We start from the raw sequence: 12,733 nt of genomic DNA on the forward strand, positions 1-12,733 counted from the left end.
AGGCCCCTTTTGAGCCACTAGTTTGCACCAGTATTTTCCTGTTTGTTTGTTTGTTTGTTTCTATCTTCAAGATTTTATATGGTGCTCTCCATATGTGACTGGAGAGAGCGAGGGTCCTGTGTTTTGATCAGCTACTGCCCTCTGCTGGTCACCCCCGCACTACAGCACCTGGTGTTTATTATGCTGCAGAAATATTCTGCTGGTTCAGTAACAACTAACTTCACTGATGGACGCGGGTGGCGCTGTGGGTTAAACCACAGAGCCTAGGACTTGCCAATCAGAAGGTCGGCGGTTCGAATCCCTGCGACAGGGTGAGCTCCCATTGCTCTGTCCCAGCTTCTGCCAACCTAGCAGTTTGAAAGCATGTCAAAGTGCAAGTAGATCAATAGGTACCACTCCGGCAGGAAGGTAAACGCCGTTTCCGTGCGCTGCTCTGGTTCGCCAGAAGCAGCTTAGTCATGCTGGCTGCATGACCTGGAAGCTGTACGCCGGCTCCCTCGGCCACTAAAGCGAGATGCAACCCCAGAGTCAGCCACGACTGGACCTAGTGGTCAGGGGTCCCTTTACCTTTACCTTTACCTTTTAACTTCACTGATAAGCCTTTCAGTACTGCGATGGCCACATTTTTGGACCTACGGGCGCATTTACAAACCACAGAAACCATTGTTGTGGGCACAACAACCAAGCTTACACAACCAGTCTATGGGCTACAAAAGCACATGTCTTCCCATAATAATTTTGGCATTGGAGGGGATTATTTGGGTCCCAGTGGCACCCTGTTCCACATGCTTGGGCATCATGCATACTGCAAAGAGCTCTTTATTATTTGTGTTGTCCCTACAGAAGCTTGGGGTGGGGGCAAATAGAATGTACCAGTGTTATTAGTACCATGGTACCAGAGGTAGCCCAACAGGGCAGAGGTAGTGTTATGTGGTGCCCCATAGATATTGTGCTCAGGTTAATTGTGTATAAGACTGCAGCTTTACATGCCCTTTTGACACATGTGGATTTGTTTTGTGGCATTTTGCTACACCCCTATGATCCAGTGGTATTTGGCTTTGGGCAGTAAAAACCTGTCTTAAGTTTCTTTGTGCTGTTTTATTAAGGTGAAGAAGCCTTAGACAAAAACATGTGCCTTTTTGCTTGAGGGCACAGTAAGTTATATTGACAAGAGCGAGGGGAAAGTGAAGTTTCTGTTGTGTTTCCAAGAACGCAGGTAGGTACAGAACGGCTTCCCAAGAAAAATCAGGGTAAAAACAGAAGTCAGAAATGTGAAGACAATCCAAACACACATCACTGGAGGTGCAACGAAACCAAAACAGGTGTATTTACATTTCTGAACTGTGCAAAAATAAAACCTCTCTGTACAACAATTATGAACATTATCCTTTTATGTATGTTTTGATCCAAACTTATAAACACTGTTCTACAACTTTTAGCCAAATCTTCATGTATTTTCTGCAATGGTAAGATTTTTTAAAAAAACCAACATGGGAAAATATCTAATCTAGCTACAGTACATTAATTTAATACTCATTGTAATCTGTCTTCACTTTTTGATTTATTTAACTTACTGCAATGTGAAGTTTATATTGTTTATAAAACAGTAATTTTAAAAAAGAACAAATTATGAAAACAAGGCACACGTGTGTAAATAGACAATTTTATTCTGAACGTGGTTGCACAGGGCCTTGATACAGGTCATAAGGGACAAGGTACTCCCTAACCAATCCTGTGCAAGGTATCCCACAAAGAATTGGGACGCAGCTCACACCCAGCCTTTGCCAGCATGCTGCCCTATGCTGGCTGTGACTGTAGTCCTAAACACCTGGAGGACATCAGGTATTTGACAGTTTGACTTGCAGGATTTAGTGTGTGTGTTTTTCTAGAACCTGCAGATCTACTAACCGGAGCCAGGTGTGAAGGACATACCGTATTTTTCGCTCTATAAGACGCACTTTTTCCCTCCTAAAAAGTAAGGGAAAATGTGTGTGCTGCCCTCCGGAGGCTTCACGGGCTGCCCCAGAAGCCTCCGGAGGGCAGCAGGAGCTCTTGTGGGAAGTGGGGGGCTCTGTCCCTTCCCCCACCTCCCAGAAAAGCCCCCAAGAACCGCACTCCCTTTAAAGAGCGTGCGGTTCTTGCGGGAGATGGGGGAAGGTACAGAGGGCAGCTTACCTGCGCGCAGCCTCTTCCAGGCAGGGGGAGCCTTCATCCCGCTAGCCGGGAGAGGCTTCAGTGGCTATCCCAGAAGCCAGATCCCTCTTGCTGTTCTGGCTTCTGGGATTCAGAATTTTTTTTTCTTGCGTCTTAGGTGCGTCTTATCGTCTGGTGCGTCCTATAGAGCGAAAAATACAGTACACTTAGAACATAAAACAGCTCACTCATTACCTCCACTGCCATCCCCGTAGTCCATGGTCAGATAAGCTCCATCTTGAACTGGCTGAAGCTTGGCAAGGGTGGCGAGGGGTCAGCCACGTTGTAAGGAGTACAGGGGGCATGGGCAGGGACCGCCCCGTGGCCAACAGTGGAGCTGAGCTGCTGCAGGGTCATGAGAAGCTCCTGTTGGAAGCGCTGCTGCTGCTCCTGTTGGCGTTCCAGTCGGCACTGGCGCTCCAGCACCATATGCACAGCCTGTGCAAGCTTCTGGACCTCAGTGTGCACTGTGTCCAGTTTCTCTGCAAGTGGCTGAGGGTTGGCAGCAGGGACCAAGGAGGTAGTCATCTGAGCTCCCCACTGAGGATTCTGATGAACTGGAGGGTAGGTGGGGTTAAATGTACAAGTCTGAGTACTGGCATCTTTAGTCTAGAAAGGGGAGGGGGAATCCAAAAAAGAAGAAATGGCGTGTTAAGTTGTGGGTGAACATATCAGACGACACAGCGATTCTTCAAACAGCTCTTGTTTATTCACAGGCCAGGACAGAACTGAACTGAAGGGCTCAGTCAGCCTGCTTATATAGAGCTCCAGTACCACGTTACTGTAACAACTTTCTAAAACTATCCAATCACTGGACGTCACTTTCGATCCTTCATTTGCATAACTATCTACAGTTATCCCCCTGCTGGGCCAGGGTGAGAACTTCAGTACATAACACGGCAGGATCACCAAATAGTTATTCTCTTCTTCAATTAAAGACTCTAGCTCAGGAATCACAAACATCACAGGTGCCAGGATGCCTCCTCTGGCATTTGCAGCAGGTCTTCATAAATATCCCCTCTGAAATCCACCAAACACCAGGGATTGTTAGCTCTTCCTGCTCAATTCCTGTTTGCACCGTCTCAGCTTCTCCTACTTTGAACATGCCCCCTTAAAACATGTCAATATTTCACTGGGTTGGCATCTTACCCTCTGTTCAGAGGAGAGGTGCAAAGAGGTCCTCTCTGCGAGTGAGCATGGTGGTGGCTGATGCAGCTGCCCCCCCCCCTTGTTGCGAGGAGAGAGGGAGAGCACACCCACACCATTTTGTGGCCCTGTCTCTGTCTCTTCCCTTTCAGATGGTGTGGCAATTACCCCATGCCCTCATGGCAGCCATTTTGTAACTGATGCCCATGGCACTTTCTCAAAATTCCAAGCATTCCCCAAAAGGTCAGTGGCCCCCTGCCCTAACTCTTCTCCAACTGGGTTCTGAAGTTCTTACAGACTCTCTTACCACCTCAATGTGCACAATCCTTCAACCCCCCCCCCCAAAAAAAATGAACCACCTTTTGCTTGGGAGCCTTTTCTCTTTCTGACATGTATCGCTATTAATGCATGCAAACTCCGCATCACTTACATCTGGAGAGCAGCCGGAAGATGCCATCGGGACAGGAGTTGTCCCCCTGGAAGCATGGCCAGTTGGCTGCACCCTCACCATGAAGGGCAAACTGGGTGTAGAACCAGATGAATTCTGCCCATTCTGTACATTTGCCTAACGGACAAGGGAGAAGACTCAGTTTCAGCTTAAGAACTGTACTTCCAGAATATGAAAAAAGTGCAGGTGGGAACCTTTCATTCAGTTCAAGGGCCACATTCCGTTCTGGGAGCGAACTACATCCCAGCCATGCAAAAGGCAAGAGGGTCATCTCCAGTCACTTTCAATATGTCTGCTCTGAGTAACACTTGGCTAGATACAATGCAGAGGTTTGGCACTCATGCAGCACTTCTATCCATCCTGCATCCACCCTGTGTATATTTTGCTCTAGGAGGCTTGGTCTGGTCACAATCGAGTATAAAACTTCCAAAGTTAACACTAAATACATTATTTCTGAATACATAAATAAAAATTAAAAATTTGTTCAGTAGCACCTTAGAGACCAACTAAGTTTGTTCTGGGTATAAGCTTTCATGTGCATGCACACTTCGACTGCATCAGACCAACACGGCTATCTACATTATTTCTGGTAAATGAGCCACCATAGCCACTAGAGGGCCATGAAAATTTGTGTCCCGGGATTTTTAGACTGGTCTACCCATGCGCTATCTGAATCCAAAGGGAAAAAATCAGCTCTCATACCCCACTGAAGGACACCAGACCCATCCTTTCTACTGCTCTAGGGGTTGCATGAAACTACTCAAGAATAATAGGGCTAACTTGGGATTCTATTCTGGGCTTCCAATCATGGTCATTTCTGTCTCTCTCTCCCTCCCTGCCTCTCTGTGCCCTTCCCACCTTTTTCTGGAGATGGATGGCCCGGCCTACGATCTTCCTCTTCACAATCAAGGCGGGATTCCGGGCAGGTGGCAGAAAGGCCTTCCCTTTGCCATTCAGATTATGCTGAGGAACTGCAGGTGCAAATGGAGTCAAGCAGCTGGGCGACACAGGTTTTGGCCCTGGGCAGTTGTCACCTGGAAGAGAAAAAGAGAAAGAAGTGAAGGTGCCTCAGTGTCACCCCAACAGAGAAAAGCAGGGTAGCAAACCAATATGGTGCCTCCCAGATGTGCTGATGGGGACACATGCCAGGAATGTGTGATACCATTGCTAAACATCTGCACTGGCTGCTCATCTGCTGCCAAGCCAGGATTAGGGTCCTTGTATTGATTTACAAAGCCCTGAACAACTTAGGTCCAGGGTAACTTAGGGATGGCCTGAACCCTTAGATTGATCACTGAGATCATCTGCAGGTGTGTTGATAGCTGTCCCCCAAGTTGGTGAGGCTCATTTGACATCAACACGAAACAGAGCCTTCAGTGTTATTGTCAGCCCAGTGCTATGGAATACTCTGTCCATTGAGACTTGACAGCTGCCTTCTGTTTCAACCTTTAAACACCTGAAAACTTTTATCTTCCTCCGAGCCTATGCAGACAATTAAGAATGCATCTTCCCATAATTGTTAATTGATTCATTTATTTTTAATGTGTTCCTTAGTGCTGTCAATTGCCTTTGAACTCTCCATCAGTGCTGATTAGCTGTTAGGCACTGACAGGAAGTCCCACTTGCAAAGAAATTTGCAGCAAAGTCTGTACCTGCCCCACACCAATGTTCACATACAAGTGTGGGGCAAGTGGGAACAGTTTCTGATGAACAGCCTCATGAACAGCCAAATTGGGACATGTGCCAGGACGAATTAGGCCCATGGGTTTGGTGCCTTAAGGCCCATGGGTTTGCTGCCTTAAGCCCTGGCCATTAAGGGCTTCATAGGTCACACGGCACTCAGAACCAAAATAGAAGCTATTACCCCTTAGAAGTGCTACTAAACTGTCACTCACCCTCCAGCCCAGAAACCCATAGAAAGTGGACCCCTGACAGCCTGCACTTGCAGAGGGTGGTTGCTGTGAGCAAAGGTTGTGGGAGTTTTCTTAAACAGGCCTCAAGCAGAAGCCAGCAGCACATGTGAACAAAGAGGCTGTGCAAAGCTTTACCCATATTCTGGCCCAGCTGAGATCCACTGGAGAGGCCCTCATGGGAGGCACTCTGCTTCCCAAACAGCCCTCCATCCTTGCTCAAGGAAGTCACGCTAATTATTTTGATGTGTTTCTCGCCATCACAATGGCCGTTACAAGGCGGCACCTCATAGCTTGGGCCAACTCCTGCCACAGAGCCAGCAGGCTCTCTCTGCCCATGGCGCTCAGTCTCGTTTTCCTGCAGTAACTTCCAGAGCTGGTTGTCCTCCCAGCCAGCTTGGTCCACAAGAGTCTTCCTGCTTCCATTCTCGAGAGCAGGTTGCAGAAAAGAGACAGGTGGGGGCTGGCTGGGCTCAACGTTCTTGCGCTTAAGGAACAGGTAGATGGCTTGCGGGGTGACCCGGATGTTGTCCAGCTCCAGCACCTTTTTGATCTTGCGGAAACTCAAGCCGGCTTTGCGCAGCTCCACAATCCGTTTCTTGGCATGGTCGTCTAAGCGACCCATGGTGGGGTCAAGGACTTTGGTCTCTTCCTTTAGTCAAATGGACAGTGGCTACATTCCAGAAGAATACGCCGTTTTCAAGGTAGGGTACGTTAACAGCCAACAGAGACCTTGATGTGGACACTGCTAGATTAGCAAGTCAAACAGGCAAAATGGTACTGGGGAAACAACCAGTGTTCCTTCCAAGGTCAAATGGTCACAAATACTGTTGCACCGTCCTATAGAAAGCCACTGCAAAAGTTAAATCCATTCTGAAATCCAGCAGCGATCACCAGCTCCTGAGCTGGCCAATGGTCTTTTCCATGGAACAAACACTTGTGTATTTTTGGATTTATATCTCCCCTTCAGAAGATGGGCAGGGAGTTTAAATATAGATATCCTTTTCTGTAGCAAAGGAAGACTCCAATAATGCTTGTGCAGGAGTTAAAAGCATCAGTCTAACCCTGTCCACTCAATGCCCACACAAGAAGAGAAGCCATGCTGGGGAAATCCCTCTCTGATTTCTTGCAGTTTTCTGTTTCTTAAGCAGAACTTTGGGCTGGAAGAGAAAAGAAAAAGAAAAAAAAAAAACAAGGATAGAATAAAATTATTCTCATTAAGACAAGAAGGAAAGAGAGAATAGGAGTCTATCTGGTGGATGCTTCTGAACACCTAAATGGACCATCTGGCTGAGGATTAGGTAGCTTTCTAACTTCAGGTTTCCCCTATGATCACACAAACCAGGGTAGCTACCCTGTGGCCTTCCAGGTGGTATTGGATCACAACTCCCATCATCCCCAGCTGTTGGCCATGCTGGTGAAGCCGATGGGAGTTGGGAGCCCAATGACACTGGTATTATTGTGTACATTTGTTTCTAACATCTGTTGATTTTAACGATAATTTGGTCATTTTATTATGTCTGCTGTTTTCGTTGCTATTTTATACCATTTTATGGAAAGTACTTAAGGATTTTATTGCAAACTAAGTGAATATAAATGCTGCTAAATAAATAAATGCCTCTGGAGGGCCACACTGTTAGCCAGCCCCACAGCACTTAAACAAATTCCAAGGACAAAGCAAGTTAAAGTGACAATATTACAGGATAAGCAGCTGTGCACTTATCAAAAGCACTGTGAATTGTTTACTGTAGCAGGGCCTGGGGGCTCAGATGGCAGCAAAGTAAAATCAAGCAAGGTTGACCACCAAGTGGAACAGAGGCATGCTCTGCCAGAGATCTTGACACCCAAGTTTGGGGGACGGGACTTTTCTTAAACTAAGGGCCTCATTCCCATCTGGGCAGGGGCTTCAGAAGCGGGCAGAGCAATGGATGCAGATTTTACCTTTGCAGAATAGACTAGTTTCTACAGCCAGCCCTCCTCTATTTTTCATCCAGCCAACAAGAAGCAGTATCAGAGATTATGGACACATTCCAGCCAGGAAAAAACAACAACCCAAAACACTCCAAGACAGTTAGGAACAAAGTAGGGTTGGTGAGAGGCATGGCCAGAGGAAGGTATATGGGGCCACACAGAGAGGCCTGGAGGGCCACATTTCCCTCATTGCTTAATAACATCCTACACACCATTTCTAGAGCATTTTGTCTACGTAGAGTCTTCAGAAACAAAGCCTTGCTTCTATGGTTCTCTGCCCTGTTAGGAGGGCATTCAAGGAAATGTGTGAATTGTTACTCATGTTGCCACAAAAAGCTTTCAAAGTTAGAGAATTTTTTGAAATTCAAGGAACACACACACACACAAACCAACCTAGCGAACCAAAGAAGGTTTTTTTTACAGATGATGCCACAGCAATGATGCACTTTTGTAGACCAAAAGCCAGGCCTGTACAGACACATTTCAAACAGTACACATTGTACAGAATTCATGGGTTATTTGCCCTAGAAGTGAATTGTGATGTTGCAAGGATCTCTTTTGAACAGATTCATGACAGTGGGAGTATTTCCACAGGATCAGAGTCCACCTAATTACACATCATTACAACCTTTCAGAGAAGCTTTAACCTAAAGACAATGCTGGTTATCCCAAGGAAAGAAATCAAAATACAATCTGAGCTCTTTGACTTACAATTTAGAGGAGGTACAGAAGTTTTCCCTTTACAATGAAGGTTTAAGGGTTGAGAGAGAAGTCTAGGGGTTCACAGCTGCCTGGAAGCTTCCACCTGGGCTTACTGTGTTATTTTAGGTAGACTAAAATCTATAAAGGCCAATACCATTTTCTCCTGTAATAAGCACTAACAATAGATATGTTTCATTATCCAAATGTAATAAATGTCTCCAGCCCAGGGAAAGTAGACTATCAATTTTTGATAGTAGTTAAAACCCTAACCCTGTGGGCATGTCCAATGATATTTTCTTTTTGGTCCAAAGATGTTATTCTTATCAATTTTGCACTGGCAAAATCCTAGAAATTTGCAGATGTTCATGTGCTTTTAAATTATATTTCTATTGTATGCTGCTTAATGGCAGAACAACAATAATAGATTTTACATGTCCTAATGGTCACTAAAAGCCTGGAACAATAAAAATGCACCCTCTACTGTGCAGTGGTCTGATGACCTTAAAGTCCTTGCAACATTTGAGTGCACTTTCTATGAACACCAGGTTCATTTGAAGACATATTAGGACATCTAGATGGCACATATTGATCTATATGTACAAACTAAGATGACTGTATTGATGTTTAAATGTATTATTAATGGCATCTTTTTTCTATTTTCCTTTACACCCTAGATTAGGATGAACAAGCAGCTAAAGCCCTTATAATGTTCAAACCGTTGCCTAGCTAAGTGGAATGTTACCAGGAGACATAATATTCCTTTACTAACTGCAGTGGGTTGGCTTGTTAAACACAGCAGTTAAGATACTACACTAAGAAAACAGAAGATTTTACTGTTAGGCAACACTTATTAAAGAGTTATACAACATATAAGAAGGTACACTTAGAATCCCTAAAGCTGTCATTTGCTAGGAGTATAACCCACAATCCTATTTCTCCTAAACTGGCTTCTTGCCCAAGGGTACATAATCATCAGGGATTACAGGTTCTGCTGCATTATTTACCTTGAAAGCTAAGAAAAATCTGTTGAAGGAAATGTATGATCTGTATGTCTTCCCATATTTTAATAATCAAGCCTAACTAAAAGGTCACAATGAGGTGTATAAAATATTTTGAGTTCATCAGAGCTCCTCACCAAGCCGAATGTGAAGCAAAATAAATAAAGAGTGGGCAGGAAGAGGTTGTTAGGGTTTTAGGCTGCAATCCTTAAACATGTCTAACCTGGAAGAAGGTCCCATTTAACTCAGAGGGAGATATTTCTGAGTAGACATACGGTACCTAGGATTACATTAACACACTGCCCAGGCTTGCGCCTAGTGCAGTGGTTTGGCTTCACCCCAGGAGGTACCTCCATTGTCTTTTGGGACAGACAGATGCCAACAAAAATAAATGTACGTATTCCGTTTTCTACTGCAGCTGGCATGCAAGTTACATAAGTAAGACTGAATGTGTGTGTGCTTTATTTTCCAGCCAGGTGAAAAATTGTGTTATTTCTGTTTCTATTTATACCCCGACATTCAAGTTTGAATCTTTCCAAGAGAGCTCTATTTTATTACTTGGGATTGTAAACTAAGAAGACTTAACTGCACAATCCTATGCATGCCCAGTCAAAAGTAAACCCCGTCGAGTTCAATGGGGCTTACATCAGGTAAGCAGACAAGAGAATTATAGCCTAAAAGGTTTTGATTAATTCGGGGGAAACTTCCTCGCTCCTTTATAGATGTTTATTGCTAACATTAGCATTGATACCAAAAGGTATTACCCGGGGGTTCCTTTTAGTTTGTTTGGTGATGGACAAAACAACAACAACAACAACAACAACAACAATAAAAACCTAGCCGCGATTTCTGCACAATTTAATAACAAACGACGAGAGCAATGAGACAAACCTGCTAAAATACAAAGCGCCCTTCACCAAATCTTGACCGAAGAGGCGATCTCCATGCCAGCCAGGTGTGCAAAGCTAGCCTCTGCACGCTTAAACATATGTTACTCCCACGCGGATCTCATTCCCTAAATCGGTGCAAAGTTGCAATCTTCATAGCCTCCTTCTGTTCAAAACTGTTCCGGCTGCTTCATAAAGGATCGCGCTGCTGAGAGGAGAAACGCCGCTCCGCCAACTCAAATGCTCTTTTTGCACCTCTCTAACCCCAAGTGCTTCGGTTCTGCACAGCCGGGACTAAGCAGCAGCAACGCTCCAAACTTACGCCGCCCTTCTCCCCAACTTCGCACAGTCCCGGGGCTGCTGACGAGGCTTCAGCAGCTGTTCGAAAAGCTCCAGCCTTCTTTGTTTGATTGGGGGAAAGCCAAACTTCGCAAAGCCTGCTGGGAACAAGGTTTGTGTACTTTAGAGGGAGGAGGAGCTCCGCTGTAACCCTTTCAGGGAAAGGGGTCAAGGGAAGAAGCAGGTTAACCCTTGCAGGAGAAGAGCCGCTTTCCTTCCAAGGTTTATGTAGGATAAACGTTTGCTAATGTTTGTTTGTTAGGCAAGTCTCCCCTTACATTTTCCCAGTAGTGTTATATGGAAGTGAGAGCTGGACCATAAAAGTGGCTGATCGCAGAAGAATTGATGCTTTTGAATTACGGTGTTGGAGGAGACTCTTGAGAGTCCCATGGACTGCAAGAAGATCAAACCTCTCCATTCTGAAGGAAATCAGCCCTGAGTGCTCACTGGAAGGACAGATCGTGAAGCTGAGGCTCCAGTACTTTGGCCACCTCATGAGAAGAGAAGACTCCCTGGAGAAGACCCTGATGTTGTGAAAGATGGAGGGCACAAGGAGAAGGGGACGACAGAGGACGAGATGGTTGGACAGTGCTAAAGTTAGCTATCAGCTTCTACTTCTCAGCATTAACCCATGCTTACTCTACTCAGACCTCTGCCATTGTTTAAAACAGTTTCCTCCAATCTTGCAGCATCTGACATGGTTTTAAACCACCATTCCCGCCTCCCTATTAGTGGCCCTCCCTTCTCTCTTTTCCATGCCCTGGCCACTGCTGTTTACTTTTGCTTCCCTATCCTGTCCTGACAAGATAGAAATCCTGGATTGTGATGCAGCACTACAAACCCTCCCACGGGGTCTCTGTGACTGCACTACATTCTTAAATATTTATTACAGTATATGCTTGCCAGACATTTGAGGCCCTTGAGCATATTTGTAAACCACAGCTAGGCATTGTGCCACCTGTTCCATTGGCTATGATAGAATGCTTCCTTCAAGCCTATTTTCAGCTGGTGGGGGTACCCTACGGGCACAAATGTGCCTGCAGCTGAGACATTGATGACCTTTAAGTGATTATAACATTTTACATTTAATAAATAAATATGGTCGGTTCCAAACAAAATTAGCTGAACTTGGGTCCCATTGAAATTAGTCAAACAAGTTTGTCATGATTTAACTCAATTCCCACTGAAATCTATGGGAATTTAGACTGCCATTCTAATTCTACTGGGAGAAAGTCTCACTAAATTAAATAGGACTTACTCCCAAGTAGATATGGTCAGAATTACACTATAAATTGAACGAAGTCTAGATACAGAACATCCCACAATGAGGCGTGTGGTGGTTGCTTTGTTTTATAGCCGGTAAATAGATTTAGTTTGTTGTACTGGACATTAGTCATGTCATGTCATTAAACTAACATATTCACAGTTAGCTGTGTTGGTTAAAAAGGTAAAGGTAAAGGTACCCCTGCCCGTACGGGCCAGTCTTGACAGACTCTGGGGTTGTGCGCCCATCTCACTTAAGAGGCCAGGGGCCAGCGCTGTCCGGAGACACTTCCGGGTCACGTGGCCAGCGTGACATCGCTGCTCTGGCGAGCCAGAGCCGCACACGGATACGCCGTTTACCTTCCCGCTGGTAAGCGGTCCCTATTTATCTACTTGCACCCGGAGGTGCTTTCGAACTGCTAGGTTGGCAGGCGCTGGGACCGAGCAGCGGGAGCGCACCCCGCCGCAGGGATTCGAACCGCCGACCTTTCGATCGGCAAGTCCTAGGCGCTGAGGCTTTAACCCACAGCGCCACCTGCGTCCCTAGCTGTGTTGGTTAGTTACCTATAAAGAAAAAAACCTCTAGAAATAACAGTGGTGTAATAACTTTTTTGGAACAAACTAAAAGTCATAATACATAAATAGGTTTTAAGCAAAGACACAAAATAAAAATGTGTCTATCTGTGCAACCTGCCAACTAAAGATAGCATTTCATATATTTTATGAAGTTGACCCTACTCCATGAAAGCTCACACCAGAGTAAACACTGTTTGCCACATGCCTCTTTTATTTTGCTGTTTTAATCCTTGCCTGCCTGCCACACAGCTGCTTATTGATTACATTTTATCCTAACCTTCCTCCAAGGAATGCAGGGCA

The 12,733-nt window shown here is 45.3% G+C and overlaps 1 protein-coding gene across 6 annotated transcripts; it reads right to left on the minus strand.

The window, feature by feature from the left end:
- Nucleotides 1–1,647: 1,647 nt before the first annotated feature.
- Nucleotides 1,648–10,682, minus strand: LOC307202447 (uncharacterized protein). 6 transcript variants are annotated; one of them, XM_079952434.1, is made up of 6 exons: nt 10,260–10,682; nt 8,380–8,473; nt 5,836–6,857; nt 4,646–4,821; nt 3,770–3,904; nt 1,648–2,802 (listed from the first exon to the last, which is right to left on the minus strand). In XM_079952434.1, exons 3-6 carry the CDS (start codon nt 6,320–6,322, stop codon nt 2,416–2,418), a joined length of 1,185 nt encoding a protein of 394 aa, XP_079808560.1. In that variant the 5' UTR covers nt 6,323–6,857; nt 8,380–8,473; nt 10,260–10,682; the 3' UTR covers nt 1,648–2,415. The 6 variants fall into 6 exon arrangements, with proteins under 6 accessions (XP_079808560.1, XP_079808559.1, XP_079808561.1 ...); XM_079952433.1 differs by having other exon boundaries at nt 8,380–8,533; XM_079952435.1 differs by lacking the exon at nt 8,380–8,473 and having other exon boundaries at nt 10,260–10,527; nt 10,578–10,666.
- Nucleotides 10,683–12,733: the final 2,051 nt, after the last annotated feature.

Source organism: Podarcis cretensis, assembly GCF_951804945.1.
Source record: "Podarcis cretensis genome assembly, chromosome: 14".
In the NCBI taxonomy this organism is placed as follows: domain Eukaryota; kingdom Metazoa; phylum Chordata; class Lepidosauria; order Squamata; family Lacertidae; genus Podarcis; species Podarcis cretensis.

Bases quoted from the DNA above. Each gene is read 5' to 3' on its own strand.
- LOC307202447 (XM_079952432.1), bottom strand. From the start codon at position 6,322: ATGGGTCGCTTAGACGACCATGCCAAGAAACGGATTGTGGAGCTGCGC. The intron at 4,822-5,835 runs GTAAAGCTTTGC...TTTCTCTTCCAG, and splicing joins TCAGCTGGGCCAGAATATGG to GTGACAACTGCCCAGGGCCA. The intron at 3,905-4,645 runs GTGGGAAGGGCA...CTTGTCCGTTAG, and splicing joins CCATCCATCTCCAGAAAAAG to GCAAATGTACAGAATGGGCA.